Source organism: Sus scrofa, chromosome 6 (genome assembly GCF_054392235.1).
Source record: "Sus scrofa isolate SSC_HxYL_T2T_F1_AM1 chromosome 6, Sscrofa_HxYL_maternal_Yorkshire_Landrace_v2.0, whole genome shotgun sequence".
NCBI classification, from domain to species: Eukaryota; Metazoa; Chordata; class Mammalia; order Artiodactyla; family Suidae; genus Sus; species Sus scrofa.
Genome location: NC_139388.1, coordinates 82,230,655 through 82,252,107, shown reverse-complemented (window position 1 = coordinate 82,252,107; position 21,453 = coordinate 82,230,655). Strand labels below are relative to the sequence as shown.

The following is a 21,453-nucleotide window of genomic DNA, read 5'->3' as shown; positions in this document are numbered from 1 at the left end:
CGTGGGCCAAGCCTGGTTATAGCTCTGATTCCCGAAACAGGTTTCTGTCCTGGGCTGTCTGCACACCTCAGCCTCAAGCACTCTGTCAAGCTTTGGGAGCTGAAGTCGCTTTCTTCTTTCTTTTGTGAAGTATGTCGTTTTGAGTGTGAAGTGTTCTGTTTTCCCTTTTTGCTCCTTCTCTGAAGTCCCGTGGTTGGGTAGTTATGGACACAGCGTCTGTATGTGTGAGGCTGCCGTTAGTGACCCTGGGGGCGTCCTTTTCATGGGGGGAAACGTCGCAGATCTCTGGGCAGAAGGGGGTTACTGACACCCCGGGCACTGACAAGAGTCGGCTCATCCAGATGCTTCACTGTGCTTGGCTGTGCAAATGGCCAGCTGCACCTGTGGGGCTCACCTGGGGCACCTGGCTTATCCAGTTGAGAGCTGTCCCTTGTGACCTGGCCTTTTGAGGTTTATGAGGCCTGGTTGTTATCAACATGTGTTTGCAAATGGCAGGGCTTTTGGAGAACCAGCCCAAGGGGTGCCGGCTCCGTTCTCTGCAGTTCCATTTGCCTTAAAAAGTGTAAATCTCTGCTAGGAAGGCCTTGAAGGCCACCAAGAATGTGGAGCCAGGGCACTCGTTTGAGAGTTCGCTCTCTCGGGTGGACCCCAGAGCAAGCTCGTCCTCCGGATTGTCTGGGTTGGCCCAGCGCCTTCCCTGTTCGGACGCTCCTGGAATGCTGCAAGGCCCTGCTGCGTCCCACTTCACCTTTCCAAGGAGGCTTCTCTGTCGTGTCCCCACGGATTGTCCCTGTGCCCGTGCGGCTCACCAGGCCTTCGCCCTCCTTACCTGCGTGCGCCTTTCACCCCCGCTCCTTGAGGGCACAAGGCCTCAGAAGAGCCCAGGGCATTCTCTGTTTTGAGATGTTCTCCTTCCTGTGGGAGCCCCGCTGGGCCGCAGCCGCCGAGGTCCCGGGCCGGCCCTCCTTCCTGCTCGCAGCGCAGCTGCCCCTGCTCCCTCGGGCACGTGGACGAGCGCGGCCCGAGAGAGAGTGCGTCGCAGCCACGGCAGAGCCACCTTATTGAAAGAGCGTGTTCGCATTTAAACAATATTAATACTATTTGACTCATTAAATATACAAAGGCCGGTTAAAGTGCTTCCATGTGTGCGCTGTTAGTTCTGGCGGGCGACTCCTCAGATGGCTTTATGTGGTTTCAGACAACATTTTAGCACATTCTTAAAATACCCACAAAAGCCTTTATGTAAAAACTCATAAATGTGAACCACATAAAAATTATTTTTTTTTCCTGTTTCATGTCATTATGATCAAAGTACAGTAGGTAAGAATACATTTTCAAAAACTTGCTGAGGTCCCTCTTTAATTGATGCTTCGCGCGCAGAGCAGAACTGTAAACCATGGGCCGGGAGCTGTCTGTGCCCCGCAGCCACCTCGCCACCTCCTTCCACTCAGTCGCTGTCACAGAGGCTGGGTTTCTGGGTGATGCTGAGACAGCCCTTCGTTGATCACTCAGTCCTCTGCTCCCTTTGTCTTCGAACCTCAGGCTGAGACTTGTAACCACGCAGGTCCCCGGAGATCCCTGTCGGTAGTTGGAATGCCAGTCCGCTCTTGAGTCATGGGGTCAGGGTGCTGGACCCAAAGGCCCCTCTGGAAAGGGGGCGTGGATGAATGGCGTCCCTTCTGGTGTTGCTACCGTCATTCCTTTGTTAAAAGTCAGATAGCCTGTAAATTGGGATACCACCCCGTGGAATACTCTCCCAGCTATTAAGAACAATTATGGAGTCACCAGGGTCTGTGGAAAGGTGCTCGTGATTCCACACCAGCTGCGAAAAGCTGTGCTTAAAGTTATGTAAAAAGTAAGCATCTGGACAAAGACTGGAAGGGAATTTGAAAAAATCAGATTTACTGGATAAGGTGATTTATGGTGTTTGGGCTACATTTCACATTTCCTTTTTTTAGAATAATATTCTTGTAATAAAATTGTTTTTTGGCCACACCCATGGCATGTGAAAGTTCCTGGGCCAGGGATCAAATCGGAGCTGTAGCTTCGACCTATGCTAAAGCTGTGGCAGTGCTGGATCCTTAACCCGCTGCACCAGGCCAGGGATCAAACCCACACCACCGAAGAGACAACACCAGATCATTAGCCCGCTGTGCCACGGTGGGCACTCCATCAGTTTTTCACTTTGGGCGAAGAGACCAGCAACCCATGTGGAGACCAGTATGGAACTTGTGTTTTCACCTCCCTTGTCGCCAACATCTTGTAACATTGGACCTGTCAGTTTGGCCCACAAGGGAAGGGAAACTGCGGGTGCCAGGGAGAAGGTAGCTGCCAGGTGGGACCCAAGCCACAGGCTGGGACCTTGGAGTAGCAACGGCCAGTTCTGCCTTACAAAATGGTTACGCTGTTGTTTTACTTTTCTGGAAGAAAATAGAGCTAAGGGGTGGGTGGTGGGGGCTGAAGGGGCTCAACCACAGGCCACCTGGTGCTTTTGAACTGGTCACGGGTGGTGATGACAAGGGCTGTCAAGTCACCAGGCTCCTGCTGTTTCCCTTCCAGGGCAGCCTGACCTGCTCGCCCCCCGGGGCCCAGCACAGAGGGTGGGAGCCTCGGGCAAGAGCAACACTGGCTTGGGAGTGAGGACTGGAGCCTCAGGCTCTGAGGGGTGGAAGGGTGAACACGCCCTCTGGACTTTTCAGGCCTCCGTTCGGGATGGGCAACAGAAATTAGCAGCCCACCCTCTTGTCAGCACAAGAAAAGCCACATTTTTTTTTTTTAAAGTTGTTGTTTTTTCCCTTTTGATGTGTGGTGGTTTTCCCACCAAGCAGACTAAAAGGCAAAGCCAGGCCTTGGAACCCAGCCATCTGTCACCAGGTCTGCCGTGGGCTGTGCTTCCCGTAGTCAAGCAGGTGTGCCCCCCAGTGAGCTGTGAGCCAAGGGGGTGGGGGTGTGGTGTGTCACCCTAGTCCGGGAGAGCAAGTGGGAAGGGCTCCTGGAGGCCCTGCTGCCCGCTAACCTGAGCGAGAGCTCAGGTCCCCAGGTGACCGATGTGCCTCCACATGTCCCAGGACAGGCCGTGGTGTGTCCAGCTCCCTGCAGGGCTGGGCCAGACCAGGGCGGCCTGATGGACGGAGATGCGGCCTCAGGTGCTAAACCAAAACACTTACCTGTGTAGGGTTTGGAGAAAGATTCAGAACAAGAGAAAGAGCCTTCCTGAGTGGGGTCCCTGAGTGTCCTGTCCCTGAGTGTCCTGTTCCCTGGAGGTCACCTGTCATGGCACCGAGCTCTTGATTCTCGAGCTTTCCCCTTCGCAGTTCTGCACTCTGTGGCACTGGTTTGGAGGCAGAGTCCTCGCCACCCTCAGTCTGTCCGATGCCTTTCAGCCCCAGGGCCGGCGCCTCATACATCCTCCTGCCCTCACCTGCCTTCCGTGGCCGCCTGGCCGGGGAGACAGATGGCGTAATCGGGGTGGAGGGTGCAGGGTAACACGTGGGGACAGTCTGCCTGAGGAACCTTGGTGGGGAGGGTGCGAGGGGAGCAGACCTTGGTGTGGACCCTGGGGCGCCCAGCAGGCCTGCAGTGGGTTAGAGCGGTGGTGCCCTGCAGCTCAGCAGCGGGAGGAGGGGTAGCTTCTTCTGTCCGATGGTCTCTTGGTGACATCCTGGTGTATGTCACGTTCTAGACTTTGTACAGAGACTTTTTTTTTCAATCTCTTATACAAAGACTTTTTAGTTTGAGAGAGTTTCAGATTTACAGTGAAATTACTCAAAAAAGAGTACAAGGAATTCCTTTATACCCTTTACACACATTCTCTAAACATAGCATTTATCATGTGTATTTTTTCACTATAGAACAGCTTTATTGAGCAGAGCGTTGTTGCTCTGTTTTTTTCCTCCTTATCTCCTGTAAAATATCCATCCCAAAGGATAGGAATATCCAACAACAGTGATCACTCACTAGTATACTCCCATTGAGTATCTGTTACATGTCACACACTTCATCTGGAAGGAATGTGAAGCCTGGCGAAGGTTCGTGTTTAGTAAGCTTGCCAAAGGCCACAGAACTAGCGTAAGTGGCTGCTCAAACTCCAGTTCATCTTTAGGACTCCTAATTCCGTGTTCTTTCTGTGACACCACCCCCCCCCACCAAAGGGTGCTTTGTCCCCCCCGCAGCCAGCGCTGATCAGGACACATGCGCGTGTCAACCCTGGAACCACTGTAGGGAGGGTCCTTAATCCGAGACGGGCATTTAGATGAATCTTTGCCACATGGCAACCCGTGGGACCTGGGCTGATGCTTTGTAATTTGATGGGCTTAACATCTAATGGGCAGTTGGGCCTGTTTCCTTCAGGTATTTTGAAGGCGGTGTCTCATCTGTCTACCTCTGGGATCTGGATCACGGTTTCGCTGGCGTGATCCTCATAAAGAAGGCTGGAGACGGATCAAAGAAGATCAAAGGCTGCTGGGATTCCATCCACGTGGTGGAAGTGCAGGTACAGCTCCCTGCAGCTGGTGGCCCCAGCGGCGCAGCCTCTTTTCTAGCAGGTGCCTCTCGATGGGGAGTTTCTGTGACGGGTAAACCCCTGCTGGGCCCTTAAAGTGCCCACAGCCATTTGGATAAAGATAGGTCAGGAACACAGTAGTCACTGATGAAAAAGATCAGCAAAGAACTTGAATACACATGACTGCAGATTCGGTCCCTTTAAAAACCAGCTGGGGTGTTAGAAGGTCAGGCCGTGGTGACCTCTGAGGAGGGGGCATGTTAGGAGGACCTGAATTCATGGGCCCCTTCAGGCTCTACTCAGCTCAGGGTTGTGTCTCGTCCTGCAGGAGAAGTCCAGCGGTCGCACCGCGCATTACAAGCTGACCTCCACGGTGATGCTGTGGCTGCAAACCAACAAATCTGGCTCTGGCACCATGAACCTCGGAGGAAGCCTTACCAGACAGGTAGAGTGATCAGGGCCCAGGGAGGCGGCCTCAGAGCTGGCCATGTGTGGAGTTGAGCGGGTGGGTGTCCCCGCAGAGATGTCCTGGGGCCTGACCTCCTCACAGGCTTGTTGGTGAGTCATTCCTGAGATTCAGTAACGGAAGGCTTTATCTCAGGTCAAGACATGTAGGACAGGAGTTCCTGTCGTGGCGCAGCGGAAACGAATCTGACTAGGAACCATGAGGTTGTGCGTTCAATCCTGGTCTTGCTCAGTGGGTCAAGGATCCGGCATTACCGTGAGCTGTGGTGTAGGTCACAGACTTGGCTCAGATCCCATGTGGCTATGGCTGTGATGTAGGCCGGAAGCTGTAGTTCCGATTCGACCCCCAGCCTGGGAACCTCCCTGTGCCGCAGGTGTGGTCCTGAAAAGCAAAAGAAAAAAAAGTAGGACATTCTACTGGTAACGTTTTAGAATGGATTAATTAATTGTAATTAAGTCAAGTTGGGACTTAGATTATGTATTATGGCTCTTGGTTGCAAGTGACAGAAGTAAAACTCTGACTTAAGCAAAAACGGAAACAGGTCTGCTCACGAAGTTGTCGGTTTCAGAGTTCATTCAGCCCGGCTGGGTGTTAGACACAAACGATGGGGGCAGGTCCCTGAATCCCCACATGGGAGCTCCTGGAGGCAGCATCTCACTGCCGGATCGGGTTACCGTCCATCTCAGAGTCCTTTCCTGAGGCCGGAGTCAGGTGACTACCCACCGTGGAGTAGATGGAACAGGGGTGTTGATTCCCTGGAGTAGAATCACCATCAAGGGAGGGGCGGGTACCCCCACCTCTTTTCCCACGCATCACTGCGAGGCCAGGGATTTCCCATTCTGTTCTTGTGCCACTGACCTTTCTTAAAAGGAGGTTTTTACCTGGGCCCTCCCGTTTTGGTCTTTGTCCATTCTGCCAGGGACGGACAGTCACATCTCGCTTTCGGTCGTCCAGGTGCTAGGTCTTCCTTCCGGCTTTGTTCCCTGCATGTTAACTCAGATGACTTGGTGTCTCCATAGTAGTTCAAGGCCAAATTCAGAGCCCTCCAGCATGGCTACCAAAGACTTCCACGGGCGGAGGGATGGGTCTGATAACCATCCTTCTAGGGCACTTGTCTTTAGCTGAGCTTGTTCAGCTCGAGCCACCATGAAATAGAGTTCACATTTCTAGATAGATGCGTTTGAGCTCCCTGTGGTTGAACACCGCCTGCTGGCTCCCTGCCGTAGTAGGACCAGGTGACTGCAGGGTCGGCCCTGGCTCTTTCTCACCCTCAGGGCTCAGTGCGTCTCTGCACCTTGGGCTCCTTTGAAGCAGTGAGAAGCACTGCTTTGCCCTGGTTCCCATCTCTGGTCATGAACGTCCTGACCAGGAAGGTGGGCACTCTGAGGGCCTCTCCTCTGCAGCCTGTCCTCTGCTGGAGGGCACCTTCCAGCATCAGCACCACCCAGGAGCTTGTCAGAAATGCAGGGAGCTTGGCCCTACCCAGACCCGCCAAATCAGGGTCTGCCTTTCACTAAGCTCTCCAGATAATTTGTGTGCACAGTAAAATTTGACGAGTGCTACTCTTTGGGGTTCTGCACCCAATTCCTTCTTGTGGGGTGGTTCCCCATGCCACCACGAAGCAGACATCAGCAGGGTGTCCTACAGTTCACCTGCTAGTCTGACGCCCTACCCAGAAGTGGCCTCAGGTCCCACAGGTTAAGGACTTAGTCCCACGAGACCTTCTGCCCCCGTTCCCTGAATGCATCTTCAGGCGCTAATGGCAAATTCAGGTGGTCACCTGTGCTTTTGACTTACTGGCTACAAACACCAGGTTCCCACAAGCCCATCCTTGGGTTCAATTTATTTGCTAGAGCAGCTCACAGAACTCGGGAAACCCATTTATTCATTAGATTGCAAGTTTATGACAAAGGATATTAAAGGACACCTTTATAAACCCATCCTTGGTGGGGGTTTGTGGGACTTCATTACAGGGGCATGACAGATTAACTCATTGGCCATCGGTGATTGATTCACTCTCCAGCCCCTGCCTTCCCCTAGTGGACTACAGGTTCCACCACCCCTCTATTCATGGTTGGTTCCCCTGGCAACCAGCCCCCATCTTTAGGTGCCTTCCAGAAGTCGCCTCAGTAACATAAACCCAGTTGTGGTGAAAAGGGGTTTGTTATGCGTGACAAGGCACCTGTTTTTCTTTCTGGCCCCGAAGCAATTGATTTTAGGAACTGAGAACAGGAGACCAAAGAGAACAAAAGATGCTCCCATTGCTCTCCCCGCTCAGGAAATTCCAAAGGTTTGAGAGCTGTGAGCCAGGAACCATGGATGAAGACCAGATGTCCATGAGGAATACAGTCCGGTCATCTGAATGACTAAATACATATTTCGTAGAAGTCACAGTGTCACAGCTGCTGTGTGCCCGTCTCTTGCTCTTAGGCATAGGTGTCTTGAGCAGCTCATCTCCGGGGTGTCTCTTCCAGGGGTGTCTGAGTTGAACTGGGTGCTTGGACTGGAAGGTGCTGCCTCCTCTGAAGCGGACTTGTCTTAACCTCTGCTTCACACCTGCCTACTTTGAGCTTCTAGGCAGGTCTAAGGCCCTTATTTTAGGGTCCATGTTTAGGACTCTTAACAGCCGCATCCTAAGGAAAGGCCTTCACTCTGCGCAGTGCAGGGTGTGGTGCCCTTTGTGTGACAGGAAGAGGAAGCACAGACCAGAAACCCTCGGCCTCAGAGAAGGTGATCCCGGCAGCAGTCAGCATCCTTGAGAACAGCCTCAGGAGGGCCTTGCTCCTCAGAGACCACCACTCCCATCCTCCTGCGGGGAGGGCCTGCCTTTATGAGAATCCCTTTTAACATCAAAGTGGGTTTTTTTTAGTCAGATGATGATTACGTTTTTAATAACCATTGACTTTTTAATGTGTGGCATAAAATATTTTAAAATATTTTTTAAAAGAAAACAAAAAAGTAGCAGAAGGGATAAACTGAGGCACTCTTAGGCATATTCCAGTCACAAAAGCATCCCCGTGCACCTGAGCAGTCATGCAAGGCAGATGCCTGGGCTGCATGTGGAGCCTCAGCCTCTCTATGCAGGACCTGTACTACCTCTGTCACAGGGCCCTGGGGCCACAAGGCACCTTGGGAGTTCCCTTCTCTGGCCCCTGGGCAGGGCTGTCCCCTCACCATCCTGGCACCAAGGCCAGCGGTCCCTGGGCAGAGCCCATCCTTGTGCATGGAAATGGGCCTTGTCTTCCAGGAAGCCTTGGCCAGGGAGGGGCAGTGGAGCCCCAGGCAGCTGGCTCTCCCACAGCCTGCCTCCCCCACCCTGCCACCTGGGGAGTGGTGGAAAATCCTAAATCCGTATCCGGAGACTGTTTCCTGCATCACTTACCGCTCTGAACTGTTTATAATTCCACCCGGTTTACAGTGACCTGGACAAATATTTAATCCTCAGCCTTCCTAATAGTTTAAATCAGAGCTGTCAGCCCATGGCCAGGGTCTGGTTCCGGCTTGCCGTGAGCAGTGCCTGCTGCCAAGCCAAACGCAGCCCTGATGAGCGGCTGTCCTCGGCGCGCTGGGCCGGGCTGCAGGCCTGTTTGGATTGCCTTGTGCTCTGGGGCTTTAATGAGGAAATTCATGCTTCTGTCATCATCCTAACGGCCAGTCACATAACTCATCTGAGGCGCATTAAAGCCGGGGCTGGTTTCCAATGTAAGTAACTGTGAGAGGAGGGGCAGGGAAGCAGCGCGGGTGACAAATCTAAGTTAATGATGCGTGGCTTCTGCGCACACAGGGGAAATGAGGGTTACGGATTTAGCCATTTGTCCCAGATGAGCCTTGGGAAGATAACCCTGGTTAACCATCTTGGGTGGGAGGCAAAGAGGTTCCAGGAAAGTCGAGCCCATCAGTGATGGAGAGTGAATGTGCTGTCTCCTGGGAGGGGCTCGTGAACAGCGCAGAGCTAGCGCCCCCATTTAGCAAGTGAGGAAACAGAGGTTCAAGCTGTCGAGTAATTTGCCCGCAGTGACTTATCTCAGTAGCAAGCAGAGCCAGGATTTGAACCCAGATTTGTCTGCTTAGAAAAAAAAGCCACATTCTATCACACTGCATTTTGGAGTCTTTTTCTGTCCCCTGTCCCTGGCGTTCAGTAGATGCTCAGTAAACCTTTGTACAGAAGTGCATTGAGCACAGCACGACACGACCCGGTGGGCGCCCAGAGACCGGCCATGGGCAGCTCCTCCAGCAGCCGGCGGGGGCAGCTCCCATGGTCCCAGAGACAGGCACCGAGAGTGGGGCCAGGCCTCCCTGGAGCGTGCTCAGCAGCGCCACCCTTTGGGTGCCTCTCACAGGAACCAAGTTGACCATGGAGATGCACACCCCTCCCCCACCCCCTGCCCTGGCCCCAGGTAGTGAGAAGGGTCTTGAGGTTTTAGGTTGTCGACTGACCTGGTCTGATCAGATCTGCGTCTTCAAAATATGGCTCTGCCAGCTGGCAGGGAGGACGGGTTGGCAGGTGGAGGCTGTTAGTATCATCCAGGAGAGGGGGGACCAGGGCCTGGGAGGGCTGTGGCCAGGTGGGCAGTGAAGGAGCTGGTGCCAGCCTGAGGCGGGAAATAAGGCAGGAGGAGCAGGGGGGACGGGTTGGAGATGTCTTGGGGTGACCTCCAGGGTGTGAGCGCTGGGCTCAGAGGATTCCTCCTCACTCAAGTTCCTCCATTAGAGACTGGGCCTGGGCTCTTCCTCTGGAGAGTTCCACGCTCGCTCTCACTCGACACCTGCCCACGTGTGTCAGGGAAGGAGCCATCTCACCAGGCCCACAGTGCCGGGCATCCTGGCCAGCTGTCATGAGCATCTGTCCAGCTCCTGGAGGCTGCTGTGCAGCCGCTCTGCCTCCCCGACCTCGGCAGGGCTAGCCTGGGTCTCCATTCGCTGGCACAGCCCCCAGGGTCCCCCACTTTCCTGTTTCCCGTGAGAAGGGCCATGGCTTGGGCTTGGTGGCACTTCCCCCAGGGGTCCCGTTCCCAGGTTTCCCAGTCTCAGCCCCTTCTTTCCAGGTGTAAATAGTTGGCTGTCTACACCCAACTCGAGTGCAAGGGAGGCCAAGAGCCGCCCTCACCCTCAGTGACTTTCTTTCTGCTTTTGGTAAATTTACTGTGGCCATGACACCAGCTGTGGAGACCCAGTGGGCTCAGACCCAGGCGCTCTCACCCCGTCTCCACTCAGCCTTTGGTTCCCCGCCCCCCCGAAGACGTGTGTTAGGAACGTCCCTGGAAGAGGAGGCAGATGAGGTGTTGTGGCAGATCCCTGCAGCTGCGGGGCTGTGGAAGGTGAGGTGGGGGCTGGTCTTCTTGGACGCTCCATCGTGCCCTCCCTGGGGGTGGTGAGGAGCCGCCACCTGGGCCCCGGCGAGAAGGCCAAGTACCAACATGCTGAACAGGAAGCTGCCGTGAGAGGTCACTTCTGGGGGACAGCTGACAATGTGGGAAAGAGGCAAGATCGCCAGTCTCAGAAAAGAGATCCAAGGTTTCCAATCTGGGGCCGGGCCCTGCAGATGTTCATTTGATATTTTTTTTCAGATTCCAAATATTTGGAAACAAGGTGGAATGTGTTGTGGGGGGAGTCAGACCGGTCATTCGCAAGCCGAGCTCTCTCCCTGCTCAGCACCGGGTGTCCGCGATGCGTCTCCAAGCAGCGCAACTCCCACAGAGGCACCTGCTCGCCTGTCAAGGCAGGGAAATCCTCTGACTTGCGCTGGTAGTGAGGCAGGGCTGTATTTAATGGGGGAAGAGACCTGTGGCCTTCCCTCCACATGAGGGGAACAGGGGGTCTGGGCCAAACTTGGGGTGGTTCCGGAAGGGCTTTTTGCAGCTGCTCCTTTGTTCCCCGAGGCCACCTGGCTTCAGGGTGTAGAGGCTTCAGTGCCTGGCTTCTAGGGGTGTTTGGTTTACGTCGGGCGACCTGGGGTGAAGTGACCCCGCCTGGTCGAGAGGAAAGCTGGCATGAGGCTGCCTGCCTGTGACTGTCCCCTGCTGGGAAGGTTGGGCAGGAGAGGAACCGGGCAGAGATCCGAGGGAGGATTGAGGGGAGGAGGGCGGGCCAGACGGGGATGAAACTGCTCGGAATTTCTGAGCCCTGGAGTGTGGTTTGCCCTTGATTTTCTGGAAAGAACGTGGATGAAGTTGAGCAAATGAAGTCTCACGGAAGAAAACAGGTTTTGGAACCATCCAGGCCTTGGTTCAGCTCCTAACCCAGTCACTTTCCAGCCATGTGACCTGGACAAACCGCTTCCCTTCTCTGAAATTGAGCGTCTTCACCGTAGAGCTAATAATGCCCATTTGGAGGAGATTGTGGTAGAGCAGAAATAAAAACCCATTTTGACGCATGCTTTATGCTCAGTAAATAATAGCCGTTGCTGCTGCTAGCACGTATTGTGCAGGCAGAGGCTTTTCCATCTCGTAGAATATGTACAATGTCCGGCTTCATTAGAATTTCCCTAAACTGGGCAACCCAAGCCTTCTTTGAGAGGCTCTCTGACCACTGTCTTCCGGCTTGACAGCGTGTTGTGTCCTGGCCTCCAGCCCAGCTCTTGCCGGGACACAGCTCGTGACTGGGAGGGTGTTGCTGGCTTCTGCCCGGGAGCGGGGCTGGGAGAGTCCTGGCAGTGGAGCTGCCGCTGAGCGGGGCGCCGTCCTGGGCGTGGCACGCATCTTGCTAGTTCAGTGCGGGGCAGAGGCAAGGAAGTGGAGGCCCAGGCAGGCCAAGGCCCTTGCCCCTCGGGCTCCAGAGCTGGAGCTGTGAGCGGGGGCTGGCTTCCCGCAGGCTGCGCCCCCCCCTCCGGGCTGTGCTCACTGGAAAATGCCACACAGCCCTGGGAGATACCGTGCTTCCCGTTTGAGGAAAATTTCCTGCTTTCTAAACATTCACCCATGTTCTCTGAAACTCCAGGCCACAGAGGGGAGCAGAGGTGCTCGATGGGGACGAGCCGACTGGCTCTGTTGGAATCACCTTGTGGTAAATCTGTGCGACCACAGCACATAAAAATGTGTTCCTCTGGCAGCCACTTCTGTTTGGGTGGAATCATATCTGCGTTGCAGAAATAGTTCTGTTTATGGCGCGTCAGCATTACCAGCGAGCTGACCCTGACCAGGTGTGCGGGGAGTTGGCCAGGGTGCGGGCAAGGGGGCTGTGGAGATGTGTCTGCGGGCCAGGCTTCTGCCCCCAACGCAGCCCATCTCCTTCGTCCCCGCCCTAGAGGAGGCCGAGCCTTCTCACCCACCCCCGGCCCCGCTGCCCGGAGCTCTTTTGCTCGGCTCACCCAGCAGTTCCAGCCTCTCCCTTTGTTGGACAAGGGCTCTGGATTCTGAAGCAGAGATGATACCCCAGGGGTTGGGTATCTGTCGTGAGTTTACTTATTACCCCTGATGGCCCTGAGCCCTTTGTCACCCATCCTGGACTCACTTGGGGTGGTTGGTGCTCATTTAAAATGGGGCCCTCATTGAGCTCAAAGCCTCGCTGTTTCCCGAGAGTCACCAGGAATCTGCTGCCTGCGTGGAGCTGGGGCGCCGGGAGGCGGGGGGAGGTGGGGGGAGACTGATGTGTGGAAAGACCTGGGTCCTTCGGACCAGACTCCCCGGCCCCTCCACACCCAGAAGAGCAGCTCTGAGCTGCGTGGAAACCTCTTCCACACGAGAAGGGAGAACACTCAGTGCCAGCACGTTGGTGCCAGAAGTGCCTTCAAGGACAGGTGGGCCAAACATCCTTCCCCTCGGGCACTCTCCCAGCCCTTTAACAGGCACCTGCTCCACTCATTGAAGCAGCAGGATTAGCTCAGGGCGCACAGCTCTGCCCAGGATGGGTGCTTATCACCCCAAAATGGTGGGGAGTGGCTTTTACTTTAAAGTTTGTGGGCACTCTCCCCTCTCCTATTCTGTGGGGACCCCTGGAATTTGAGGTTTGAGGAACCCCTACCCCACCCCCGGATTATGCCCAGAGAACCCAGTGCTGCGGGCAGAGCCGCTGATGGTTCTGGCATCTCTCCCTCTCTCCCCTTGTACCCATCAGGCCAGACCTAACAAAACAGTCTTGCTGGAACCAGGCACCTTCGTTCTCAGACCGAGTCTCTTGACTTTGGAAAGGCCTTGCGAGGCCATAGGTTCCAGACTGTCACTCTACTCTGGACCCCTCTTGTAGCATCTTGACAACCCCACTTCTCAGACACCTCCAGGGGCTCATCACCCTATGAGCAGGCGCCTATTGCAGACAGCTCTGCCCGCCCCCCGCAGGGACATGGATTGTTTCTGGGTCTGATAAGTGACCCTGCCAATCATCTCGACCCTTGGGATGCTGTCAACAGGATCCCATGAACCCTTTCAGCTGGGTCTTCCTTTTAAGTCCTGGGCCAGCAGGTGGACCCAGGGCCAGGCAGAGAATCCCTGTAGGAGGCCCCCCTGGGAACTGACCATTGTCCAGCCCTGCTCCTCTGCCACGGCCACAGGACCTTGGGTGGGAAGCTGCCACAGTGGTGTGATCTCATTAGAGGGACCCTCTGTTCCTCAGCCCAGCATCCCCTTCCCAAGAGGAAATTGATTGTCATCGTGGAACGAGTTCGTGGGGAGCCTGTGCTAGCCCTTAGAGATAACGGATTTCAAAATGTGCTAACAGATGACTTTTAACTGTCCCATCCAAAAACTGTCACCTGGATCAGTGTCAAACTGGTGTTTAACTTCCAACTCTAATCTTCCTTCCGTTAGGAAGGCAGGGCCAGCCTCTGCCCTGCTCCAGTGTCCTGGCTTCTCTAAGTGTGCTGTGATTTTGCAAGAATGTCTGTCACAGAATCGGGTTTGTCTGACCCTGGACGTTTAATCATTTAAAGTGACTCGGTTCTCTCCTGCCGTCTGCTGGCGGCTTTTCTCCCTCTTAATTGGGTCTCTTCTACCCTTCCTGGCCTGAAAATCATTCTCCCTGATGGATGAGAGAAGTTAAAAATGGGCGAGGAGCAGCAGGCCTTTAGCCTCTGATCACACCCCATGCACCCCAAGCATCTGTTCTGCTCTTCAGGTTCTGGAGCGAGTTCTCCTCTCACCTTGGCTCTGCCGTCTTCACTGGTCGGAATTCACTTGAGCTCTAGCCTTCCTGACCCAGTTCTTTTCATACTGTTCCTTTTTCTTTTTTCTTGGTTGTGACATGCTGAAGTTTCGGGGCACGGGGGGAGCTCCCATTGTGGCGCAGCAGAAACAAAAGGACTAAGATTCATGAGGATGCAGCGTCAATCCCTGGCCTCACTCAGTGGGTTACGGATAGGGCGTTGTTGTGAACTGTGGTGTAGGTTGAAGATGTGGCTTGGATCCTGCTTTTCAGTGGCTGTTGTTTAGACCGGTAGCTGTAGCACCGATTCAACCCCCTAGCCTGGGAACTTGCATATGCCCCAATAAGTTGTTTCTGGGCCATGGATCGAACCTGTGCCACAGAAGTGACAGTGCCAGATCCTTAACTCACTGAGCCACCAGGGAGCTCCATTCATCCTGCTCCTTTTTTTTTTTTTTTTTTTGTCTTTTTGCCTTTTCTAGGGCCACTCCTGTGGCATATGGAGATTCCCAGGCTAGGGGTTGAATCGGAGCTGTAGCCACCGGCCTACGCCAGAGCCACAGCAACGTGGGATCCGAGCCGCGTCTGCAACTTACACTACAGCTCATGGCAACACTGGACCTTTAACCCACTGAGCGAGGCCAGGGATTGAACCTGCAACCTCATGGTTCCTAGTTGGATTCATTTCCACTGCGCCACGACGGGAACTCCCATCCTGCTTCTTGATTACCTAATTTCAGCTTCTTTATTTTATTTCGGTTACAGTGGTGACAGCAGCCATGGTTCCACTCAATTCGGTAGCAGCATTCGTGCGCTCAGCACTCTGCTGGGCACCTGTGGGGTGTAGCTCAGGTTCATGTGCTCTTAAGGAATGGATCCTCTTGCGAGGGAACAGGCCTTGGACACGGGAGAAGTGGCGAGCTCTGCGACGTGCCTCCACGCTCCTGTCGGGCTTTGCTTCTCTCCCTGCCCCCTTTCCTCTCGGTATTCAGAGGATGGATCACTGGGCCAGAACTGACTGCCTGACTCGCTGGGTCCTACCTCCTCTAAGGCTCCGCCTGCCCCCGTCATAACTAGGGACCTGGATTAAGATTTTCTGATTCAAGGTCCCCTCGGCTCCCCTCGTCTCCACCGGAGACCCCTGAGGAGTCTCTGCTCAGAAGTGGGGACTCGGGGCTTCTGCTAGCTGGACTGTTTATGACCTGAAACTTGAAAGTCATTTCGTGTTTGGGTCCCCCACTGGCAAAGCAGCCTTGCCCCCGACAGCCAGCGGGAAGTGAGGGCTCCGTGCTGTCGGCAGAGGCCGCCCCCCTCACCGGCTCTCTGACTCGGAGGGGTGTTTCTGTGTCTTGCAGATGGAGAAGGATGAGACTGTGAGCGACTGCTCCCCGCACATAGCCAACATCGGGCGCCTGGTAGAGGTGAGTGGGCCCCCTGCAGCCGCGGTTCGCCTCCCCGGCGTGTGGCGTTTCGCTCCTGGAGCCTGTTTGTGGGGCTCAGCTCCGAAGGCACACCCTCCAGTGCCCCCCAAACGCATGCTCCAGAAGCCTTAGATCCTGTCTCCCTGGGTCCACTGGGCGCACAGGGAGACCTGAGCTTGGAAAGAGGCAGGTGGTCCTGGGGGCACCAGGGCTCTGGAGGCGCCTCGGCTTCCCCTTCCCCTCAGCGCCTGGAGGAAGAGGCTCCCTCCAGCTTCACTGACTTGTTCGTGGTGTCGGCAGGGCTCGGGGTGGTGATGTGGGTTAGACCAGCTCCCAGGAATGCCAGGACCTGGGTCCGAGGAAAGGAAGGCGCCCAGAGTTAGAAGCGAGGTCTGGGCCGCCAGCCTCCCTCGCTGGCTTTGGCGCAGGCATGCGTCCCCACCCTGTGGTCACAGCAGGGACTGCAGGGATGCAGGTGGGGGGAAGGAGGGCACGGGTCCCACCCGTCTGACTGAGCTCCCTTTCCAGGACATGGAAAATAAAATCAGAAGTACGCTGAATGAGATCTACTTTGGAAAGACGAAGGACATCGTCAACGGGCTGAGGTAATGTACCAGAAGCACAGGCTTTGGAACAAAAAAGATGCGCTTACCAGCTCTCTGGCCTTGGGCCTCAGTTTCCTCATTTGTAGAACAGGGCTGTCAATGCAGATTTAGACGATCGAGCAGCGCCTCTTGAGGAGGTGTCGGTGCCGCAACGGGGCACATCACCCTTACCGGCACTGGGGTCCTCACCCCGGGAGTCACCTCCTCGGTCCCCAGGCCTGTGGGTCCCACCTGCAGAAGCTGCCCAGCCCCTTGGGCTCTGCGGCCTGAGGACCCCTTCACTCAGACCCTAAGGGGCGCAGGGAGTGGTGCTATGGCTGCCGGTTGGCTGGAGCTCAGGGCTCTGTTGGCCGCCCCTCCCCACACATCTTGTGCCCTCGGGGGGCTGGCTGGGTCCTCAGAGTCATCGTGGGCAGGGCAGGAGGCCAGAGCCCCCTTGGAGGCAGCCCCAACGCGGCCTGCTGTGCGGAGTGAGCACCAGCTTTGGAGTCAGGGGGCTGGGATCTCCTGCAGGCTCTGTCACCCTGAGCTCTGTGACCTTCAACCGGTCACTCCTGTCCATGGCCCTCTGCCCGCCCAGGAGCAGGGCTGCTGAAGGGAGGCGGTGAGAGGAGCCTGGCTGCAGCTCTGCTCCACTCCAGAGTCCCGCAGCTTTGCCTTCCCCTGGCCATGGAGCCCTGAGCTTCCTGGCCTGGGGTCCCTGCACCAGCCACGGCAGACACACCCGGCCAGCCTGCAGGTCCTCTGGTGATGGCCAGAGAGTCAGAGAGGGCCGCAGGGAGCTTGGCGGGTAGAGGTCTGAGTCCCTGAAAACCCTGACCAATGCCGGCGAGAGCTCCACGGCCATGGCCTCCACACCCATGGCCTCCACACCGTGCAGCGGATGCCCCCTCTGTCCCCCATACTTCCCCTGAGCTGCCGCCCCGCCCTGTGCCCCTGGGTCCGAGCGCCCTTCTTGCCGCGCTCATCTCTGCACGCTCTCTGTAGATCTGTTGACGTTATCCCCGACAACCCCAAGTTTCAGCAGCTGCAGAGGGAGCTTTCCCAAGTGCTGACACAGCGCCAGATCCACATCCAGCCTGATAACTAAGCCGCCAGGTACCCTGCCTGAGAGGCCTGAGCGCCCGCCCCACTAAACAGGACTCACCAACCCGCCGAGACCCCGCCGGAACCTTTAAACACCACTAACCCCGTTAATGTGTAGACTCGACCCCCGTAACACAGACCCGAATCACGTGTGTGGTGTGTGTGCTTTGCACTCTGGGGGCATGGACGGGGCCGCCTGGGCTTTAGCTCCTCAAGATGCCAGCCTGGGGGTTGCCTTGGCCTCAAGCACAAGCCACCTGCCTGTGCTGCCGTGATTGGCACAGAGCGGGGGTCTGCACCCTGCCTTCGCTCAGCCGGCGGCTTCGGGCGACCTCTGAATCTGCTGTGTGTGCACCCAGTGCCTTGCCAGCTTTTCAGTCCGGGATCCCAGAAGCCCATTAGGCCCCTTGTCACTGGGAGATTGACCGGGGCTAGCCGACTTAAAGGGGGCCTATTGCCCCAAGTCTGAGGACAGAGCACAGTGGGGCTGTCATCCCCCAGTTGGGCCTGGTCACCCCCAGACTGGGTGCTCCCAGAGCCGCCAGGACCAGTATAACCCTCCGCCCCTAGAGAGCTGTAGCTGTCCTCCGAGATGCCTTACGCTGATGGAAAGGAAAGTCCTCTTGCTTGTTGACTATGGCCAAGAACCGTGGCTTGAGCCTGTGACAGATACAGACGCAGGAAGGCAGTCGGCCTCCCTGGAGAGGAGGGAACTGGTCTTAATAGAAGGCGTTTGGGAACCCAGCCAGGCGGGGCTGCAGAGCCTGGGGTTAGGGGCTCCCTCTCAGGCCCAGGGCTGGACAAGGAGGCCCCGACCCAGAAGAGGCTCAGTGGGGTTTCTGGGGTGGGTGGGGCTGGGGGGCCCTTGTGTGGCCAAGGAGAGCTGCTGCTCTGCGTGCGTAGGTCTGTGTGTGTGCCAGCTTCAGCCTGGGGTGCTCATGCTGGGACGTCCCCTTCCCATCACAGCAGGAAGAAACCCCCTTTTAAGGCATTCGCTATAGCATAGTTTTCTCTCCAGCTCCTCAGCTTTTAGGGTGGGTCTGGAATCTTCTGGATCCCTTGCCTTGGCCAGTTCAGTGACTGCCCACTGGAGACTTTTCAGCATAGACACCCCCCCACCCCCCAGCAGTGGGCAGCCTGGCACCCACTGTCTAGGACAGGTGCTCCCTTCCCACACAGGTCAGCGCGTCCTCTGGGCATTGGTTCCGGGTTGCTTTTGCCGTGGCCTTCCTGAGCTCGGTCCCCCATGCGAGTGCTCTGCTCCTTATACCTCCAGCTGTTCCAAGCCTAACCTCTTGTCTCTCACCTGATTCTAACTCTGGAAATGTCTCCTTGGGGGGAGGGGCGGGGGTGGGGGCAAGGAACAGCCCAGACCTGACGTGCTCCTTCCCAGAAGAGCCAACCTCCCCCCCTGTGGCCCTGGAGCCAGATGAGCCTCTGGCTAGCCCACTGTATCCTCCCATAGGGCGTGTTAACCTCCCCCGGGGAACTTCCCAGAAGCCTGTGGCAGGCGAGCTGAGGTTTGGAGCCTGAGGGCCGCTAGGGCTGGTGTCTGAGCCCTTCTTTGACCACCAGAGCAGTGCAAATACTCAGAAATGTGTATTTCAGCAGCATCAACCAATTTTTTAGTTGCACAAAATCTTGTGTTTGCCACCCTCTACCATTCTGAGGGCACTACCCGGGATGCTTCTAGGATTCAGGAGCCAGAATCCCACGTGGGATGCTCTTGTTCCCACCGGGCCCTTCGTCATTGTACTTCCTGCGTGTTCAGCGCTGGGGGATTTGTTTTTGGTCCCACCTTCCTGTGCTCTCTCACGGCCAGTGCTGTCAACTTGAGTCCGCTGGCTCCACAGCATCCCTGCAAGGCAGCCTCCCACTCTCTCCTTCCACTGACTTGGAACTGGTAGAAAGTTTGTAAATAGTTAGTATTCCTGGTTCACCCACACATTGGGTACATTTGATAAAGTGATCATTCTGGTCCTTGCTGGGGCATGTCTCTGAGCCTCAGTTTCTTCATCTGTACATTGGGAATAACGCCCAGACCTTTCCAGGACACTTGTGAGAATGTGCGTGTCAAGCACTCTGTGAATTGTACAACCTCTGTAGAGCTTAGTTGTGTTCGCTTTGCCGAACCCACGTGTAAGGGCTCGCACGTGAACACTTACCCACAAATCCAGGATTTGGCAGCAGTGAGCCAGGGCCACTTACCTCAGTCCTGTCCTGCTTCTTAAAATTCAGGCTGAGGGATTTTCCTGGCCAGGTGAACAGCTGATGGTGCCCCAGCAGAAGCCGGGAAGTGCCTGCCCTGCAGGTCCTGCCCTGGCCTTGAGCGTGGTGGGCTCAGGTGCCCGAGCTGCTGGTTCTCGGACACCCGCGGGGTGAGCAGCGAGCCGCCCTGCTCCGTGGTAGGGTCCTTGCGGCCACAGCGCTCTGAAGCACAGAGGGTCTTGGCTGCGTCATGCTTGGAAGCCCAGAAGCCATCTCTGGTTCAGGCTGCTCCTGGGGCCTGTGCTGAGTCCGGGTCACCCCAGCCTGGTGCAGAGGCGAGGCTGTGGCCTCCCCACAGGGCCCCGGCGAGGTGCCGAGGGGCAGGCCTGGGCTCTGGGCTCTGGGCTCCGGCCCCTCTGCAGGCCTGCGCTCCCGCTCCTGGAGAAGATCCCAGGCCCACACTGGTCGTGTTCCGCCTGCTCATGCCAGTTCTTTTCCTCCCGGGCAGGTCTGTGCAGACTTTTGCAGACAAATCAAAACAAGAAGCTCTTAAGAACGACCTGGTGGAGGCTTTGAAGAGAAAGCAGCAGTGTTAAGCCTCTGCTTCCCACTAACCGGACACGCCCGCCGTGCGCTCCTTAGATTCCTTTCTTAGAAACTTGTTTTCTGCTCCCTCCCTCGAACCTCCCCTCCCCGACAGGTCAGTGACAACTCGCATCACCACCGCACAGCGCCATCTCTCCCTGAGAATAAACCCAGTGAATCCCGTCTTGTCTCCGAGGCCTACTCCCCCCCCCACTTTTTGCTATCAGAACTCTCCGTATTTCCATAGAGACCTTGTTTTCGTTTGCCCCGCCCCCCCCCCACCACCACCCATTTATAGGCATAAAATACACTGTCTGCCTCCCTTCCCTCCCACCTTTTTGTTACATTGGTGTAAAAAATGTAAAACAAAAAAATTTTATGAAATAACTGTGGTGTGTGAAAGATAGAAGCAAAACTGGAAATCTGATTCCACGTGTGTTTGGGAGTTGCTTGGGGTTGGGGGGGGACAGGGCACGGCTCTGGGAGAAAGGAGAGGTGGCCCTCAGCATCGTCCCGCAAGCCTGGCCCCTGTCCCGCGGAGACCACGAGGTGGGGGGGCGGGGGCGGGACCTGCGGACCGTCCTGCTCTTCTGGCCAGGTGCTTTTCTGTCCATTTTTATGGAATGCAAAAGGAGTTTTTGTTTTATTTTGTTTTTTTGTAAAGCTTAAAAAAAATCTACATCTTATACTTGAGCTTCCATACTTAAAAAAAAAAAAAGAAAAAAAAAAACAAAAAAATAAAAAGAAACTGGGACGCAGTTTGCACTGGCCTCGTGTTCTTTCTTGCCGGCCTCACTTTCCAAGCACGTGTGGCCTTGGCTGGGAGGGTCTGGCGGAAGAAGCGTGGGGGCCTCGTGCTGCTCGGAGCCCCCCACTGCACGCAGACCCCAGCCCCACCCGTCCTGAAGAGCTGAGGCCACTTGCGTTACCATCAGGTGCGATGAGGTTCCACACACACGCGTCCACACAGCCCTCCATGAGGAGACAGGCTGAGGTCACAGTCCTCCCTCCCGGCTGACATCACGGTGACTGAGCCTCTCTGCTTTGAGGTACCTGGGTCCCTGACGCGCCTGTCCCAGCTCTTTGGCCCCAGTTTCTCTGCTTGGTCTGATGAGAGTGCCCAGATGGGGCACAACTGTTGAGCACTCAGTTCCTTTCAGACCAGGTGGAAAAGATAAGGAAGGGGACAGTGAGGCTGGAGGGGGACCCCAGAGGGGTGGCTGGGTGTCTGATGGCCCCCGTAACTGGGGGGCCCGACATGGAGAGGACAGCTGCCATCCCTAGCTGGATGACCTTGGGCACGGCACGTCACTCAACTCCTCAGGGCCTGTTTGCCTGTAAAGCGGCCATGATGACTGCACCTGCCTCAGGGTCGTGCGGCCGAAATGAGGGCGCAGGCCGGGTTACACGCAGGGCTCTGCGGGCATACCCAGGACAGGGCTGGGCAACTGTCCCCCCTCGCCCTCCCTGCCCTCCTGAACCTCACAGATGCCCCCAGACCCCAAT

General features: G+C 56.0%; 1 protein-coding gene across 3 annotated transcripts in view; it reads left to right on the top strand.

Annotated features, from left to right (window-relative positions):
* The window catches only part of CAPZB (capping actin protein of muscle Z-line subunit beta), a 133,411-nt gene extending 112,706 nt beyond the window's left edge, over positions 1 to 20,705 (top strand). For 2 of the 3 annotated variants that reach the window (XM_084957998.1, NM_001113444.2), the window contains 5 exon segments: positions 4,351 to 4,492; positions 4,830 to 4,946; positions 15,398 to 15,463; positions 15,992 to 16,068; positions 19,871 to 20,705. In XM_084957998.1, the coding sequence (XP_084814124.1) occupies positions 4,351 to 4,492; positions 4,830 to 4,946; positions 15,398 to 15,463; positions 15,992 to 16,068; positions 19,871 to 19,958 (490 nt within the window). In that variant the 3' untranslated portion in view covers positions 19,959 to 20,705. 3 annotated transcript variants of the gene reach the window in all.
* Positions 20,706 to 21,453: the final 748 nt, after the last annotated feature.